Source organism: Chrysemys picta, chromosome 18 (assembly GCF_011386835.1).
Source record: "Chrysemys picta bellii isolate R12L10 chromosome 18, ASM1138683v2, whole genome shotgun sequence".
NCBI lineage: Eukaryota > Metazoa > Chordata > Testudines > Emydidae > Chrysemys > Chrysemys picta.
In genome coordinates, this window is record NC_088808.1 from 17,576,762 (window position 1) to 17,596,082 (window position 19,321).

The window sequence follows — 19,321 nt, forward strand, 5'->3', positions numbered from 1 at the left end:
TATTTTATCTCTGTGTTAGTCTACCTATTTAATCTCCATAGATATAAAAGTATATATTAATAGATATAGTTATTAGATATATAACGTGTATACGTATGACATAGCTATATATCAGGTATAGATATATTTAAGCACACATTTGTATTATATTGCAACCCCTTACATGGGTGAGTAGTCCTTACTCCTGCAAGTAATCCCATGGATTGATGTTAGCTCTATAGTTTATAAATACATAGATTTTTCAAATCTGCCTTGGAGATGCCCATCCGCTAAGCAGCTTTGAAAATTCTCAGCCCTAATGTATATCTAATTGATAACATTAGTGCATGGTATGACGTGCAGGAGTTAAGGACCACTTCCCAGTGCAAGGATTTGCAATGCTGGGCCTGTCCTGCTCTCAGAACTGCAATCCCTAATCTGGCTTCCAAACCCTGAAGATGGTAGCTCCTGAAATGTGGCTAACCGTGCAGTTCATCATACTATTGATGTTGTTATCTCTCTTAGCAGACATTAGTTGACATTGGTAGGATGAATGATTCTGTTTCTCCTGTTTTGAATCTATGTTTATATCCTTTCCCCTTAGATGACTATGTTCACATTTCTAGCAAGCCCTGTGACCTCCATTGCACCACTGTGGATGGTCAGAGACAGTTAATGGTTCAGGCTCGGGATGGAACATCCTGCAAATACACTGATTTCCGAGGGGTTTGCGTGTCTGGAAAATGTGAGGTTGTTAAACATTATAGCAAAAATATTGTCAGTAGCATTCAGAAAATTACAATGGGTGCAATATTTGCCTGGCCCTCAATACTCTATTTACCATTTTTCTAGCCAATTGGATGTGATGGGATTCTATTTTCCACCCACATGTTGGATAAATGTGGGGTTTGCCAAGGGGATGGGAGTAGCTGCACTCATGTAACTGGGAGTTACAGAAAAGGAAATTCTCATCTCGGTAAGACTTTACATTACCCTTTCCCATATTTATAGTGTATGTCTTTTAACGTAGCTTTTTTGATACATTAGTTTCAGTTTCAAAATACTACCAAATGCCCTGTTGTTTTCTGGGTTTCTTTCCTTTTTTCACGTTCTGTCTTTTTTTAAGACTGTCACTCTTAGGTTTTAGGACAGGGGAAACCCTTCTTTTAAAGGATACAGGATTGAGAATTACACTGATCCAAACTCTGAGCCTCATTACACTGAATCTTGGAGCAGCAGAGTTATACAATGGACCAATCTCAGTTTTAAGGTTTTATTTCTAGCTACCACTAAAGCGAGGAATAAAGGCTTTACCACAATGGGAAGCTAGGATGCCTTTGAAAAACTAGGATTCCCAGAGGTAGTACAGCATAAAGCATTAGAGCCTAATTCTTCTTTCACTTACGCTGGTGCAAATTAGGAATAACTCCATTAAAATCAATGGTTGACATCTTCAGTTGGTGTGAATCAGCACAGCTCTATTGACTTCAGTGGAGCTACACCAATTTACACCTGCTGAGGATGTGGTCCAGCAGTTACACTGGTATCAAATCAATGTAAGTGAGAGGAGAATCAGGCTTGTCATCCTAAACAATGGTGGCTCCTGAGTGACCAGCCAAGAAATGCACCAATGTCCAACTACCAGGCTAGCTGCTGTAGCTAATAAAAGTTTTCAAATAGCCCTTCTTACAACAGTTCATTGTATTTGATCTGCAACCTACAGACTTTAGATGCAGTTATGAAGATCTCAAACACTCATATATTACCCTTAACACTTTTGAGGCTTTCTCCCTTCTAATCTACCTTCTCCACATCACAGGGTAGCAGTTCGGTACTTCTGAGGCCGTTTTCAAGATCATATTTCAGACTATTTCAAGAAAATAATTCTAGGAACCTAGGATTTTTTCCATACTGGATCTGATAACTAGTTCATTTTGCCCGATATCCTGATTCCAGTAGTCGGCAGCGGGGGTGTCTTTTCAGAAGAATTCTGGCGGGTCGTAAAGTTGTGTTAGCATGGAGAACTTTACGTGGGATTGTATTCTAGCTTGGAAAGTCAGTGCGGGAGGGTGGAACATACAGGGTCTGTGGGGAGCAACTGCTGCTCTAACCCCACAGCAAATGGCAGCCCTAATGATCAGTACTTGATGCTTCTAAATAAGGTATAACCCTCCCCACCCCCATAATATTCATAGACAAGTGTGCCTGGATCTATATGGAAAAATAATTTCTTCCTGTCCAATATGAGGATCATTTTACACATTGATGAATGTGATTTGATTTTCCTTTTCTTAGTGTGTATAACTGTAAATCTTATTATTGATCATAACATTATTCTGATTTAATTGCATGAGAAATATAAATGGGGTGAACAGTAGGACACAAACTATGGGTTCAAAAATACTGTTAGTATTTTCCTTAGTGCAATCAACACAATTGGAGCTACATTATAAGGCAAACGGATGCTGGTTTACAAATAGTTTTCAAGATCAGTCTCAGTGTGTGAAGGTCCAGTAAAATGTGCCTTTGGGTCTGTCTCCACTGCAGCCATGTCTTCGTTGCTATTATCATTTAAGCTAACTAGACCAAAGATAGCTTGCATATGTGTACATGTGCTGCAGTCACATCTCTGATTGCAGTGGAGACAGACTCTTAGTCAGAGATTATGGGCGAGATCCTCAACTGGTGCAAACTGACGTCGCTCTGTTTAAGTTGATGAAGTAATGTCAGGTTACTGCTATGGCGGTTTTCACCCCTGGAAAAAGAAGCAGGAAAGCTACCTTATATGGATGGACGTTCTGAGTAATATGATGGTTATTAACGTCTATCATTTAAAAAATGTAATTGGGAAGGATCAAATGTTCAGAAAGCCATCTTTCCTGAAAAGTGGCCAATCTTGATTCTTGAACTCATCTTTGTTCATATTATCGGTTACAAGGTTTTCCTTTCATTAATGTATAGTTTTCCATAGGCTATTCTCTGGTAACGCACATTCCTGCTGGAGCCAGAGATATCCAGATAGTAGAACGGAAAAAATCGGCAGATGTTTTGGGTGCGTATAACCTCTTGGTACTTCGCTAAACATTGTGTGTGTGTATATTCATTTTTTCTTTGCAAGTAAATGCATTTGTTGAGAATACATTTGCAGACATGGACCAAATCCTCAACTGGTGTAACTCGTCATAGCTCTGTTGAAGTTAATGGAGCTACACTGATTTACACCCGCTGAGTATCTGGCCCAGGCAGTTGCTTTAACTCTGAACCATTGAACAATGTATATTACTGTTGTTGCAGAGAATTGTAACAGATGCACGTCCTTGATCTCAAATAATTGCCGTGCACCTTCATTTCTTTCTTGATCCCATGGAATTTCTGCATTTCAGTGAAAGTACATTGGCTACAACATGCACTCAGTAAAAAGCAAATATGACTTAGATGTTTGCCTTGTTGATATTGTGGTGGAAGGTGGCTAATGCCCATGACTGACTGCGGGTTTCAGATCGGTACAGGAATTGGATGGTGTGGGCAAATTGACTCTGCTCAAGTGACTCACACATATGCTTCAGCTAGTGTCAAGTTCTGATGCTGCCTTCAAGCTCCATGTTATTAGAACCATGGCTTAGGTGGCAAGATTTCCATGTGCCAAGAGAAGGATAATCTGTTTCATTTTCTAAAAAATGGAACTCCTGGTGCACAGAGTCATGAAACACAACCAGTTTGTCTACAGCAAGTGAAACCTTTATTATTTTAACATGCATATTGGGGCCAAAAGGCTACATTCAGGTTGGGCCCCTTGTGCAAGGCCCAGTACAAACATGCAATAAATTACTGTCCCTGCTTTTTACAGTCTTGCACACGTGCACAAAATACTGATGTGGAAATAAAATAACAATGGCAATAAACTTATTATGATATTGATAATGCTGACCTTTGTAAAGCACTTTGAGGTCTATGGATGAAAAACACTATATATGAGATCGGTATTATTGTTATTGCTTATTATTGTAAAATAAATGTTCATTGTGATATTAATGATGTTTGAAGATATTATTATAAAACAAATATAATAACCTAAGTAAATGTCAGATATTATCATCATCCAGGAAATAAAGATACTTGAACTGTGTATGAGAAGCAAATAGCAACGATTAAGACATAATCAGTTTAATCTGAAGCAAGGGAGATTTGGGTTAGATAGTAGGAAAAACTTTCTAACTATAAAGATAGTTAAGTACTGGAAATAGGTTAAAACGGAGGTGGTGGCATCTCTGTCCTTGGGAAGTTTTTAAGAACAGGTTCGTTAGACAAACACCCATCAGGGATTATCTAGGTAGACTTGGTCCTGCCTCAGCGCAGGGGACTGGACTAGATGACCTCTTGAGGTCCCTTCCAACCCAACATTTCTGTGATTGCCTATTTCTTTTTCATTAGATGAAGCTGATTACCTGCTCTCTCTGTCTTTTTAAGCTGTTGCAGATGAAGCTGGATACTATTTTTTCAATGGGAATTACAAAGTCGACAGCCCAAAGAACTTCAACATTGCAGGCACGGTGTTCAAGTACAGGCGGCCTATGGATGTTTATGAGACTGGCATAGAATATATCGTCGCCCAGGGGCCGACTAATCAAGGCTTGAATATAATGGTGTGCGCTAGCTTTTTATATTTGCAGGGATAGGAATTGCAGGAAGAGAACAGTTGAATCCTACTGATATGTTTCCTCTCGTGTGTTTCTTAACCACATTCGTACTGGTGGTCACATCCTCTGGATGCAGTCCCAGTAGCTGAGCTACATGCTGGGGATCTTTACAGGTGGTGCTTGAATTACAGGTGGGGGTGGGAAGCAGGGCCGGCTCCAGGCACCAGCCTGGCAAGCAGGTGCTTGGGGCGGCCGCTCCGGAGAGAGGCGGCACGTCCAGGTATTCGGCGGCAATTCGGCGGACGGTCCCTCACTCCCGCTGGGAGCAAAGGACCTCCTGCCGAATTGCCGCCGCAGATCGGCGGACGGTCCTTCACTCCCGCTCGGAGCAAAGGACCTCCCACTGAATTGCTGCCGCAGATCGTGATGGCGATCGCGGCGGGTTTTTTTTTTTTTTGGCTGCTTGGGGCGGCCAAAACCCTGGAGCCGGCCCTGGTGGGAAGCACCCTTCTCCCAAATGTTGAAATTAAAGCAAGCCACTTGACAGTCAAGGCCCTCCTATTTCCCCCCTATAATTTGAACACTGTCCACAGGGCTTGGGAGGAAGTTTTCCTCTCCCCGGCCATAAAACAGCAGCTACTCCATGACTGCAGAATGGCTTCTTTGCTGCTAATGCCGACATTTCCCCACTGAGTTTTCTAGCGGTGGCAAAAAATGCAATTCAGGGAGGAGCCTGTTGGAACATGACAAGCAAGGAGAGGTGAGGCAGGTCAGAACCAGATTCTCCCCCGGTATTGGATTGATAAGGCCGCAGGGAGCAGAAGTACAAGCAGCCTGCAACTTGCACTTTACATGGCAGCCCCCAGAGCAAGCCCTTGATGGGGTGGGGTCGGACAGCTGAGAGTTGCATTGATTCGATGGCTCCCTGGGGCAGCCCCCTAAGGAATTTGGAAAGTTTCCCCTTGCCGTGGATGAACACCCCACTCAGTAAACTTACTCCCCACAGGGAAAGAGGATCTCGGGGGTGAGCCTGGCCCCGTGTTGCTGACCAACACATTGTTTTACTAGCATCACCAGTTCAGAGAGAACACGGGAGCCTTTCAGAGGCAGATCTGGCTTTAATAAATGCTGGTTTATTAAATTATCATTTTGGATGGATGACAAGCCTGGGCATTTTGGGTGTGTGTGTGTGGGGGGGGGCGGGGTTGTCTGTTCTTCTCCTTGGCATTAGTATTTCAGTCAACTGAAAAGGGGAAGACAATTGGGCCATCAAACAAAAAACTGCCCAAATCTTAAAACACAATATTACTGCTATTATGGGTTCCACTGCAAGGAAAGGAAAGAAATTCATCCCTATGCAGAGAACCTGCACACCGGCCATGCATCCCTTAAATGGGCCTCTTTACGGGGTGAATTTCACCCTCTGAGCCAAATTCTGTCCTGGGTTCCCTATACATGGCTTGCAGTGAAGACACTGGAAGCCCCTTTATATCTCAGGGAAATGATTAGCAAATAGCCATGGGACGGCTGGTGCCTTGAGAATTTTCTCCAGCACCGCATTATCAGATGTTTCTTTTCTTTTCTTTTTTCCCCAGAAGGGATGATGGTAACAGTAATGATGGATTTCAAGGTCTTGTGGAGCTTTTTCTTCAGTCCCTCAGGGGTTAAGTGAGACTTAAATGGTGCACTGCCTTTGTAGCAGCCCTCTGCACAGGGGGGAATTCCCCCCACCTCTGTGGGTTTTACAATGATCAGAATTGCGGAATGACTAATTCATAGCACGTAATTCATTGGGCAAACTGAGCTTTTGTTTTCTGTTGGCCAATTGTCTGTGGGCAGCTGATGATTTTTTTCAGAATGATTCATTATTACCAAAGTCTTTCCCCACACCTTTCATGCGAAGATCTCCAAGCGCGGGAGAGAAAAAAATTGTAAAGTATCATTATCCCCATTTTACAGACTGGGTGAATGAGGCACAGAGGGGATAAGTGGCTTGCCCAAGTCCTTACCGTCAGTCGGTGGAAGAGCTAGGAGTAGGACCTAGATTTCCCAATCTAGTGCTGTATCCACTGGGCAACACTGCCAAATAATTTATGATAACTTTCTGTGGTGCCAGTTACAATAGATATATGATATGAACTCATTCCCTAATGATATGGCAAAAGGCACATTAAAAATGGATAAATAGGTACTAACCAGCAGCCATTTTGAGACAATAAGGCAAAATGTAGAATTCTATGCCAAAAATACATTACATCTTGGTTAACAGTAATTTAATTTGCTTTCTTTAGGTATGGAACCAAAATGGCAAGAACCCATCCATAACATTTGAATATACTCTTCTAAGGAAGCCACATTCAAAAATTATTCAGCCTATCTACTACACCTTTTCTGAATCCGAGAGCGAGGAGAGCAGAGAGTTCGATGGAGAAGTGCCTTTGGGGTTTAGCCAGCGCAATGCCAGCTACTTCGGGAAACTCTCCAGGGAAAGGATAGATCTGGCGAACCAGGTGTTTGGGAGGCAGGACACCGAGGAAGACCTGAACTTGAGCAAAGGTCAGGAAACCAATGAAGTTTATGAAAGAGCAGAAGCAATTGACTGTGAACCAAAACTGAAGGGCAAACAACCCAAAGGTAAGGAGGAGACCTGGACTTTGCAATGCTGCTTTTCTGAGTTTTTGATGAGACAAGTTCTGCTTCCTTGGTTAATTTTTTTGGAATCCTGGGAGGGCTCGTACAAATGTCTCTGCTTATCCATCCTCTTTGCCCGGAGGGGTCTGGTTTCTGGCTGGGCTGTAGGGATGGCTGCAGTTGCACATCCCAGCCGCAGGAGGCCATGGCAGTGTTTGCTTTGCAGGCTGCCTTTCTATCTCCCTCTTCCCAATGTCAGGAGGCAGCTGCACTAGGCTCTTCCCCCAGTCCTCTCCCCAGTACCTTCCTACACCCACCCAGAACCCCTCTACTCCCACCCAACCCAACACCCCTCACCTCCCACCCAACTCACTCGCCCCAGCACCCCCTACGCCCACACAGCACCCCTCACCTCCCACCCAACTCACTCGCCCCAGCACCCCCTACGCCCACCCAGCACCCAAACCTCCTCCATTCAACCCAGCACCTCCCTACATCCACCCAACACAGCACCCCTCACCTCCCACCCAACTCACTCACCCCAGCACCCCCTACGCCCACCCAGCACCCAAACCTCCTCCATTCAACCCAGCACCTCCCTACATCCACCCAACCCAGGACTCCTCATCCCCATCCAATCCGCCCCCCCCAGCACCCTACTACACCCACCCAACACAGCACCCGTCACCCCCCACTCAACTCACCCACCCCAGCATCCCCAACCCCCTAGTACCCTCCTACACCCACCCAGAACCCCCCTACACCCACCCAACCTAGCACCCCTCTCCTCCCACTCAACTCACTTGCCCCTGCACCCCCTGCCCCGTAGTACCCTCCTACACGCACCCAGAACCCCCCTACACCCACCCAACACAGCACCCCTCTCCTCCCACTCAACTCACTTGCCCCAGCACTCCCTGCCCCCTAGTACCCTCCTACACACACCCAGAACCCCCCTACACCCACCCAACACAGCACCCCTCACCTCCCACCCAACTCAACCCCACACAGAGTCCTCTACCCCCACCCAGCACCCAAACCTCCTCCATTCAACCCAACACCTCCCTACATCCACCCAACCCAGGACTCCTCATCCCCCATCCAATCCGCCCTCACTCAGCACCCTACTACACCCAACCAACCTAGTACCCCTCACCTCCCACTCAACTCACCTGCCCTAGCACCCCTGACCCCCTAGTCCCCACCTACACCCACCCAGCACCCCCCTACACCCACCCAACCCAGCAGCCCCCATCCAGCACCTACACTCACCCCTGCCCAGCATCTCCCATCCCTACCCAACCCGCCTCCATCCAGCTCCCCTCTATACCCTCCCAGCCTGCCCCCACAGAACCCAGCACCATCTCCCGGCATTCCCACTACCCCGGCGCCTCACCCAACCCAGCCTCCAGCCCCTGGTTGTGGTAGGACAGGGAGAGCTGTGGCTTATTCTGTCTTCTCAGTGCTGGACAGAACGTCTGCAGTAGTGGGGAGTGGAGCAAAACCACGATTTTCCCTTAACAAAAGCTTGCTCCTGTGACACATGTAACTGAAGAAGCTCTTCAGGACCTGGCAGCTATGAACACCCAGTCCTCCAGTGTGAGTAAGTGTGATCCACAGGGCCTAGCTGCCTGTGAACTACTGCCACAGATACCACCAGCCACTCCCGCTGTCCCTTGACGCAGCTGCACAGACCCATCGCCTGCACTTTCTGCTTCTCCCATCTCCGTGTTGAGTTTATTTTGTGGTTGTTGTTCTGTCCCCCCTTTGCTCCAATCCAGATTCAAACGCAACCAGGTCTGCTTACCTGACAGACAGAGATGACAGAGACTTTGACTCGCGATTCACCTCCAAGGAGTTCCTGTCAGAAAATGCAATTACCGACAAGCTTCTGGACAAAACCTCGGACTCGAAAGAATTAGTTCGGAACATGACCATGAATAGCATCTTTGCCCAAGGGGACCCAATCAACTCCGTGGGGTCGCACATAGACAGCCTTTACGTCGACTACGAAGACAATGAAGGGGTGGTGACGTACAGCATCAACGGCACCTACTTGGAGCTGAGCAGCGACAAAATAATCAACACTTCATCAGAGACTCAGTTTTCGAACGCTACCATTACCCTGACCAGCCCCCAAGGGAACAGAACCCACAAAGCAAGGTAGGGGACACGTTTTTAATAATATTCAATCCCATTGGTTTCTGTGCTGTTCTCTTACATGCATTGCACGTAGGGCAGTCCAGGTTACACATTTTGATCTATAAGGTAAGTGGGATGAAGACATCATAAAAGGTTTCTGCTAGAGGTTAATTTGCAAAGAAAATTCAAAAATGCTGTCAGGGGAGGGAAAAGAATTGACACCTTAACAAGATAAAAAAACACTATCCTCATTAAAGGGACATTGGCCAGTGTATTTTTATAGCTTATTGCTCTCTGTCTATTGTAGCATTTCATTAGAGGACTGACTATAATAAAACCTCTTTTCCTACTAATTTTGAGTGCTCTTATTTGACCCACACTTATTTTCCCCTGCTCCCCTTTCCTTATATTTCTAATGCAGCAGAAGTTGGTATGGCTCCTTTTTGTGTACTTGTGGTCGATTGTCATCCACCAGCATTGTCATTGATGTCAGCAGGAATGTGCATACCGTAGCTTCCGGGAATAACCTCTGTTAGTTAACTATTGTTTGAGAGCCGGGGGGGAGGATAACAGCTTTTGTGCAGGTCCTACAAAAATAGGTTGGTTTGTTTCTTTTATTTAATTTGTTGCTGAAGAAGCACTGGTGTTAGTTGATATTTATTAAGAATACGAAAACACTAACTACAGCTGCTTGTTTTGAGCTAGGTCAAATATGGGGCATGAACTACAAAGCCCCTTGACTTGGTGTTTCCTATTGACTCTACTATGAAATGTTATTGGCTTTTAAACAAGGCATAGAGTGTATTTAACAATTATATGTACAGACAGGCAGGGCATGGATTAAGGGGCATTTAGGGACACACGGTTCTCCTTGTTAAGTAATTTACTAAGAGAGGAATTCCCCGTAAGGACTAAATTGTGGATCTTCATCCATTTCTTCCCCTATCAGATAGTTATCTTTGGGGCTAACAATACAGAGAAACAGTACAATTTACTGTAAAATTGGCACCAATTTTAGTGAGCACACTGCCTTCTTTACAGTTACTTTATGTGCCGGGAGAGCTGGCGGCAGATGCTGTCCCCTGCCGTAGGGGTGCACTGGCGCTGGAATCATAGAGCAAGGGGCCAAAGGGGTGAATTCCTTGATCACAAGGACACCATAAGGCAGTCAGAAGAGGTCCTGCATTCCCCCTCACAACCACTGGTGCAGGGGCTGCTGGGGGTGGGGTTAGGGACACAAGGGGGTGTGTTGGAACAGGACAGGGTGTCTGTAGCATACGCAGCTAGGGAGATTCTGGGCTATTCTGGACAGCAAAGCTTCCAATAGGCAGCGCTCCAGGACAGTTCAGATTTATCCCAGAGGCTGTTTCGGCTCCTAGAGCAGTCCAGAATCCCCAGGGAAAGAAGTGGATTCAAATGACCTTTGCCTGCCCTCCTCCTCAATTGTGCTGTCTGTGCTGTGCCCTCGGGAGAGACAGTGTACAGTCAGTCTTGGTGTCTGTTCTTGGTTCGGCCACTGATTTACTGTGTGACTTTGGGCAAGTCACTTCATCTCTCTCTGCCTCGGCTTCCCCACCCGTAAATTGGGGCTAGTGATGCTGACCTTTCAAAGTGGCTGTAGGTCTGTGGATTGAAGGCACAATTGAAGTGCTCTGTGGAATTTGCAATCTTCATGTCAATATATTTAGGCCCAAGAAATAACCATTAAACCAAACACACATGCCAGTAAGCTCCCCGCTAAGAGCGTTAAAACACTGCTGAGGTACATTAGGTGTTAAGCCTATCAGCTTTATTCAGTACCTGGTGTAGGAAAGGCTTTGCAAGGATTTTCTCTTGCGCTGCCTAGGAAAACGCTGTGTGTTTTGGGAGCACTTTCTGCAAAACCGGACTAGTGTCACTTAGCATCAGTGGCCTATAATTTAAAGATGAACAATTTGGAGAGCGTGGATGGCCCAGTGGTTATGGTGCATGCCTACAACTTGAGAGATCAGGTTCCGTTCCTCGATCTATTGCTGACTTCTTGTGTGACCTTGGGCCAGTCTCTTAGTCTCTGTGCCTCAGTTCCCCATCTGTAAAATGGGGATGATAGCCCTGCCCGGCCCTCACAAGGGGGCTGTGAATTTTAAACGCATTCAGATAGGGGGCCAGATAGGCACCTAAAATAAAGAATTCTGCATATCAGCTGTGAAAACCCCCAGTGACACACGGAACTTAAAACACGCTGTCTGTTCTCCCCTCCCCGCCCCAAAGACAGCGTTAGTAAGGGTTAATCCTGTTGAACAGGGTGCCCCATATCACAGTTTTCCTGGAAGCTCCTTTATTAAAATGTTCCCTTTTCCCCCACTCCCATTGAACTGAAGCAAAATGCTAATTTTCAGATCAAAATAGTCACTGATGGTTTAAACGAGCTACTGTTTTCTCAGATTGAGTTTTTATACCTGGGGGTTGAAAGGCTCCGATTCTGCATGGCGATTGAACTGGGCTCGGCACATGCTGGGAGTGGAGAAAGATGTCATTCACACCCGCCCCACTAGTCATTGTCTGGCTCTGCATTGGGCTGACTTTCAACTGTGCCAGTTACCAGTGGTCCCCTAGGGACCATTCTGACAGCCATAGATTGTCAGGGCACAGGGATGTCACAGCCATGTCAAATGTTCACCAGCTACACCCTGTGTGCTGGCAGCGAGGGGGGGCTTAGGAGTGCCACAAAGGCCCAGCTAGGCGAGAGGTAGGGCAGCTTTGTGCCACCAAGGCAGTGCAGAGCTGAATCCACTGGCCCCAAAAACTCTCCTTAGGAAGCAGGCAGTGAAAAAACGGCATGTGCTTCATTTAAAAGTTTTTTTTACACACTTCACTGAAACATCGTTCTCCAGCGTGGTTGTTCAAAGGGTACTTATGACATAATCGGCAACTTGTTCTTCCAAATATAGCGCCTGTGTGTGTGTGTGTGTGTGTGTGTGTGTGTGTGTGTGTGTGCGCGCGCGCCCGAGCGAGCTCTGCCAGAAAAGGCCAGACCACACTCCAGTGCATCTCGGCACATCATGTACTGCATAAATCCACAGTCCAGAGGACGGTGGATTGAACAGATAAAGAGTATGATTTATGGGGACAGTTTCTGGAGATGCTAAGAAAAGCTGGCGGAAGGCAAATTGGAATTTTGTTGTTGTAAAACTGCTGGAGCCTTCAAAGCTTTGCCTCACTTGGGTACAGACTGGAGCAGAATGTGAAGGGATGGGCCCCAAACCTGCCATGGATGGAGATCAACAGCTGTGCTGGAGAGTCACTGGCAATTGGAAGCCACTCCATAGGGCTCAACAGTAGAGGGCAGTGACAAGAGGAAGCGGGAAGCAGTGACTCTCTGCAGTCTGCTCCCTTCAGATCCGGGCAGAATTCTAGTCAGTTGACCCATACTGACTACTCCTTAGGGGGAGTTTTGATCCTGGATTGCATGATGTCGTGGCTTGCTTAGGAAGGGTGCAGCTATAGGGGAGGAAGGAACCAAGAGAACAACTGTGTTCTGTGTTTGTCCTGAGATCTTGGTTCAGCTGCAGGCTCAGGGGATGGAAACCTCTGCCAATTCCATGTGGGTTGGGAAATCCATTCTCCCGACAGAGCAAAGCAGAGGGAACTCTGTGGCCATGCCTACACTCAGAGAAAAAGTGTATTTTTAACATGTTCACGAGACCACATGTTCACATATAGACCAGACAACTGTAGTTTTAATAGGTGTTGCTGGTCCAGGTAAACCCAGGCTCCCGCTGGTGTTGACCTCCACCAGTTAATGTGTTAAAACTACAACTCCCTTATTTGCATGAGGATTTTAACACATCTTAAAACCACACTAGTCTGCAAGTGAAAACACAGGTTATTGGCAAACCTTATGTGGATTTTCCCAGGGGCAACTTGTGGCCCTCTGCACTGAATTCTGCTCTCTGCTGAAGCTGAAAGGGTTACGCAGTTGGAACTGAGAGCAGAATTTGGCTGGTTACCGTTCTGATTTTCTTTTGGAAGAGAAGGTAAAAAAATATGGACCTAATCCATATTATTCCATTTGTACCCATAAAATATACAGGTATCTGATTCTCAATGAGCCCTATCTCATTGACTTCAATGGCAGCAGGATCAGACCCGTATCTGCTGGCTGATAACATCTTGGGCCTGAATCCCCACTGATCTGTTTCTTGTACAGTCAAGTTCACAAGTGCAAAGTAGGTGCAAAATGCTGTTAAATTGGAATGGTTACTGAGGTTAATCTCCTTCACACTCACTTTGCACTGGTGTAAAAATCTGGACTAGAAAGCAAAAATTATGAGTTCAAATTCTTTGAATATTAAGCCTCTGCATTCACTTGTAGTTGTGAGGGTTATTCTTCTGCTGCAGAGACCCTGGCTTGAATCCGGTAGCCAAAACAATAACAGATTCCAGGATGGTAATTTCTGCCAGAAAGAGATGTTCGCTTCTCTGGCCCCAGGACAGCAGCTCAGTATAACGCCAATATGGGTGCACCTGGCCTGTTGCAGAAGGGGGGGGGCGCTAATTTTTGTTGTTGTTGGTTGCTTCAGAAACATGGACACAAAAGCTCAGAGGGGGAGGAAAATGGGTGACCTTAGCGCAACCCATAATAATCATCATAATTAAAAAAAAACCCACCAGCCTGGTTGTATAAGGACTCACTGCTGTTTGCATTTAAAAGACAACAAAACAATAGTTATGTCTGTGCTCTAAATAGGAAGAGAACTAACTGTTAACCATATGACGAACTGGCTAATTTATCTAGAAGTTGTTTCTGCAACATCGTTACTTGTAGAAGAAGCTCTTTGAGTTCCGATCACATACATTAAAGGGACACTGTTGAGGGGGGTTCTAATCTCCAGATGTGATACAAGCCTATTTTGCGTGTGTGTGTGTGTAGGAGGAAGGAGGGAGTAATGCCATACATATTCCAAAGGTCAAATTCTGCACTCAGTTATTCCAGTTTCAGTCTAGAGCAGCGGTTCTCAAACTGTGAGTTGGGACCCTGTTTTAATGGGGTCACCAGGGCAGGCATTAAACTTGCTGGGGCTCGGGGCCACAGGCAAAGCCTGAGGGCTTCAGCCCTGGGTGGCGGGGCTCAGGTTACAGGCCCCCTTCTTGGGGCTGAAGCCCTTGGGCTTTGGTTTTGGCTCCCCTGCCCAGAGCGGAGGGGCTCAACCTTTGCCCCCCTCACCTCCACTGCCCAAGGCAGCACGGCTTGGGTGGGCTCAGAATTCAGTCTTCCCTCCTGGGGTCATGTAATCATTTTTGTTGTCAGAAGAGGGTCACAGCGTAATGAAGTTTGAAAACCGCTGGTAGGGTAACCCTTTTGAAGTCAATGAATTCAGCGACACGGGTGAAAATCCAAAGGGATCCCCAGTCATTGGAGTTATTTTGGAATCGCACTGGTGTGACTGAGAAAAGAATATGGCCTGAAGTATATAGGCGGTGCTGTCTTTCTCCAGATACATTTTAAAAACGTAAAAAGAACAGACGCTGACCACCATTTTTATGGGTCCTACGGAAAATCATCATTTTATGCCCCCCCCCCCCGCCCCGGCTGGCTCAACACCAGTAGTTAGTGAGAAGACAATTGTTGGGACTGCGTTGACATCAATGGGTGATGCTGGTCGGCAATCAAAGCTGTTTGGGCCAGATAAAGCATTATTTATAGCAAGCCAAGGTTGTGATTTTTAAACAAAAATAGCCATGTTAATTTCAGCTCCATTTCAAACACAGGAAGCAACTGTTTGCCAAAATGACAGAGGCAAAATCAATGGGGAAAATGAGATTGTTTTTAATTCTTCTAAGAGGTCATTATTAACAATGAAAGGAGGGTACGTCTAAAAGGGAGACTATAAAAATACTCAACAGTGTCCTTTTAAAGCTTTTATGTGACAGAATGGACATGAACTTTTCTCATGAATGCATAAATAAGGCAATTTCAGAGCTTCTGCTGCCTAGAAATCACACAAGCTGCATATCTTGCTAAGCCCGAGACAGCGGGAGATCAGGATATAACCGTCTATACAATTTTAAAACATGCTAGCAATTTCAAGGGTTTAAACAAAGTTATGAGTGCAGTATTTAAGATTTGATTGTTGTAAAGGTGCAGTATCCCTGATGCATTATAATGTTACATTCTATACCTATGCAATGAGGTTGTGATTCTTGGTTTTGTAAATGCTTGTATGTATACCAGGAGAAATTCATAATGCCTTTACCAGTGACATTACATTTGTGAGTATCGTGTCCTAAGAGATGTACATTATATAAATAATCGAGCAAGAGTGACATAGAGGCAAATATGAACTTGGAATGCCTGTCTGTTTAAAAACCAAGGTTTGTTTTGAAAAGCTGTCTGAGCGAAGTACTATTCAGCATTTAGGGTTTCGAAAACAGTACGTTTATGGGATTTGAAAATCTCAAGTCTGTAGAGGGAATGTTTGCGGTCCCATGTCTGAGCAGTAGCAATTAGCGCGGCATATTTGTATTTCATGCCGCTATCACCAGGAAGGAGATACTGCACCTTTAATTACTGTATATTTAGGGTCAGGTGTATTTGAGCAGAAATGCAAAACTTTGTTAAATTCTGAACTGTTTCTACTTGTGGGTATTTTTATCCCATTCTCTCTATTTCTAGACAGTGGAAGCTCTGCCTCTAACCGGGCTGGGGATTCTACTTGGGGATCAGGACAGGTATGTTGTAAAAAACAAAAAACAACCAAACCAAACCAAACCCCCCAAAACCGAAACAAAATCCCCCCAGACCCAACCAAACCGCAACGGAATCAGTTTGAGTGTTTGATGTGACGTATCGAGGCTCTCCTTGTAAATGCTTTTTTTTTTTTTTTTTTTTTTGCTTATTGCTAGAAACAGATTGAAGTTGTTAAGAAAGGGCCAAGGTGTGAGTGCTGCTGACATGTACAGGTGGAAGCTTTCCTCCCACGAACCCTGCAGCTCTACATGCACTACAGGTAGTTATCAGAAGCAGCCAAATTCAACCTCTGCAGAAGTACTGAGATCACCCACTGAGTGAGTCGCTTTTATGTTTGTTAGAGACGGGGAGAACCTGGTAATGTTTAGGGGCCTGAGCCGAGGCCTTTGGATCAGACCTCAGGTGAAGTTGCCCTGATCTGCTAAAGCCCAGACCCTGCAATCAGATCTGGGCAGAGGAACCCTGTGTCCACGGGGAGCTGCTTTCTGACTTGATAGTACTTTTAGTTCACTCTGCACAGGTGTAAATGCAGGGGAGAGGAAAATCAGGCCCTGTCAGGAACCAGCATCAGTGACTGAGGAGCTATTTCCCATTGGCACCTAGGCTTCTGAGTCATTTGGGGATTTTTGAAAACAGTACCCATTTCCACTCCACTGTCAGCTCACTCCTTGCAATGCGTCACTTTAAAACCAATCCTAACAATGTGCTTTTAACACTTCTAAATGGATACAGGCAGAGCCTACACTGCACATTTTATATGAAACATTGGTATGATTTTTTTAAAAGTTCCCTTTTACGTACTGATTAACGTTTTCTTAATTTACTAGCCCAGCAGGGCTACGCTGCGGAGTATGGTGTCCTGCAGGATCATAAAGCTTGCACCAAGTTTTAGCATACTGGCTTCTTGAATTGAGCCACTATGCCAGTGGAATGATTGAAACCCATGTGCCTGGCTTTTTTTTTTTCTTTTTAAACTGTAAGGCTCCGTTTCTTTCTGACAGAGAAACTGTACAGCTGTGGCAGAAAACGAAGTAGCATTCGTTGTTTGAGTTTGTTTTGTTTCTCTCTTTCCTGATCTGGAGTCTGATCTCAGTTACATGGGTGGAATCTGGAGTAATTCCATTGATATCAATGAGTTCAGAATCTGGCCACCATCTTTCCCCCTATTTCCCTCTCAAGGCACAGTTTCAAATTACCAGATCTCCACATTTCATTGATTAGAGGGGCGGGGAGTAATGTTGCTAATAGGTCTGGCCTGTGACAAATCCATGACTTGCCTTGAAATATGCATATAGGTAGAATAATCGTCTGATAGTGGGGTTTGCCTGTATCGTTTCATACATAGCACAGTAATTAAAATAAGCCGGATACGTCATTGCTTCTGGAATTAGGGATGAAAAAAAAAGGGGAATAAAATCTTAGGAGGGAGACTTTTTAAGGGAATGAATGCACAGATCTTTTTGTAAGCATGCCAGAGCGGTTGGCTATGGCCCTACTATGAAATGTATAGGGACCAGGAATGTGGACAATGGTTCCTCAGTTCAAAATCCTGGAACCCACAAAGTTCAAGTATGTCCTTAAGCTCTGTGATTCCTACTGAACAGCCGTCTCCTAGCTGAGGCAGGCTTTCGACCTGACCCAAACTGTAACCAGTGGGGAATGTCCTATCCAAACCACTCCTTGATCCTCACCTTTTTCTGTTGACATGTTGCAGAGGAGTGCTGCAGTGTCAGGAGTTGGTAGGTTTCTTTTAGTTTCATGCAACCTTGTGTTTCAGAAACCTGTCTGGAAGAGCTGGAATTCTTGGTACCTGTAGTCAGATTAGTCTCTTGATCCCAAGCCATGTCCCAGAAAGGACTGAACAATATTTATTCTGGCTAGCAAGGCTGGAGGGGAAAAAGTCTCAGCATGATGACATTCTGCTTTCTGTGCTTAAACAGGGGAGGAGGGATGGATTCCTCTTTCAATAATCATGTAAGAACCAATACTAGGCCAAGTGCACTGTATATCTCTTGCAGGCAGTAAGGTGCAATTGTGGCATGAATTGTGTCGATGTATTCGGTGGAGGGAGGGAGATGGGAACCTCTTCCCCAGCCCCTTGGTGCACCCACACAAGAACTGGACAGAATAAAACTCTTTTGAGAGCCAGAGGGAGGGACCCTGATAACATGCCTGCAGGCCTTTGGCAGCATGGTGAGACTCCCTGAACATCTTGCACCTATGCTAGCATTGGTCGCAAGTCCTGGTTGGGGTGTCATGCTGTTCTGCCTTGGAACAGCACTAAGGAGAACTTCAAAGTGTGCTACCCCCGGCATCCCCAGGGCCACCCTGCTCCATACAGGCAGGAAGAATTCTCCATTGTTCCACTCCCCAAGTCCCATCCTCTTCTGCCACCAGCATCCCTGATGACTGTCAGCTCAAGTCATGGCCCTTCAATTTTAATTTGGAAAGACATTTTGGAACATGCAGTTCACAAACAGTTTGGGTGTAAAAATCACCAAGCATGCATTTTGTGTGTGTGTATTTTTTTTAAAAATAGGAGTGATGTCCACATATGCAATGTGTGTTCGTTATGATGGGATCGAAGTGGATGATACGTACTGTGATGCCATGACCCGTCCCGAGCCTGTCCATGAGTTCTGTGCTGGAAGAGAATGCCAGCCAAGGTACTATATCAGTAAGGAGCTCTTCACGGGGCCATACGTTTTGTCTTCCTTAGAATTATTTGGAGTTGGTGGGGATTCTCTTCTAGGTTCTAAGGAGTGATGGGCCCAAGCCACCAAGTTCGGAACCTCCCCAAAGTTCCCGGGGTGTTTGGCTCTGGGGTTTGGTTTGGGCCCATCTCCAATTACAAGGGCTATCTCCTTCCCAGGCCAGCACAACAAGGGGGAGAAGAACTCTTTGGTCAGAGCCAGATTCTTCACAGTGAGTTAGGCTGAAACATGCTTTATTGATCCTTGGATGTTTGCATTAGTCAGGGGCGGGACAACCCTCTTGCGCCACAGGCCTTGCTCCTGTGGTGACATGGTGGATAGGCTGGGAAGTTAGAGCTCTTAGGAGCACTGTGTAAGGGCCTTGCCTGGCTAACGGTGTAAGGGGAGGAGGCTTCCTGATCCCTCTTCCCCTCCTGCACCTTTCCCAGCAGTGACTCGCATGGCAGGACTCAACCTTGCTCCCAAACAACAGCTCCTGTTGATATAGA

General features: G+C 45.7%; 2 protein-coding genes across 4 annotated transcripts in view; both read left to right on the forward strand.

Annotated features, from left to right (window-relative positions):
• The window catches only part of LOC135976492 (spidroin-1-like), a 925,731-nt gene that overhangs the window by 203,064 nt on the left and 703,346 nt on the right, over window positions 1–19,321 (forward strand). The window lies entirely within an intron of this gene.
• The window catches only part of ADAMTSL2 (ADAMTS like 2), a 47,729-nt gene that overhangs the window by 9,473 nt on the left and 18,935 nt on the right, over window positions 1–19,321 (forward strand). The window contains exons 6-13 of one of the 3 annotated variants that reach the window (XM_024106031.3): window positions 584–729; window positions 832–955; window positions 2,951–3,031; window positions 4,447–4,622; window positions 6,908–7,250; window positions 9,029–9,410; window positions 16,275–16,378; window positions 18,659–18,785. In XM_024106031.3, the coding sequence (XP_023961799.2) occupies window positions 584–729; window positions 832–955; window positions 2,951–3,031; window positions 4,447–4,622; window positions 6,908–7,250; window positions 9,029–9,410; window positions 16,275–16,378; window positions 18,659–18,785 (1,483 nt within the window). The remainder of the gene's footprint in view (window positions 1–583; window positions 730–831; window positions 956–2,950; window positions 3,032–4,446; window positions 4,623–6,907; window positions 7,251–9,028; window positions 9,411–16,274; window positions 16,379–18,658; window positions 18,786–19,321) is intronic. The other 2 variants (XM_042854324.2, XM_024106032.3) reach the window with 2 other exon arrangements.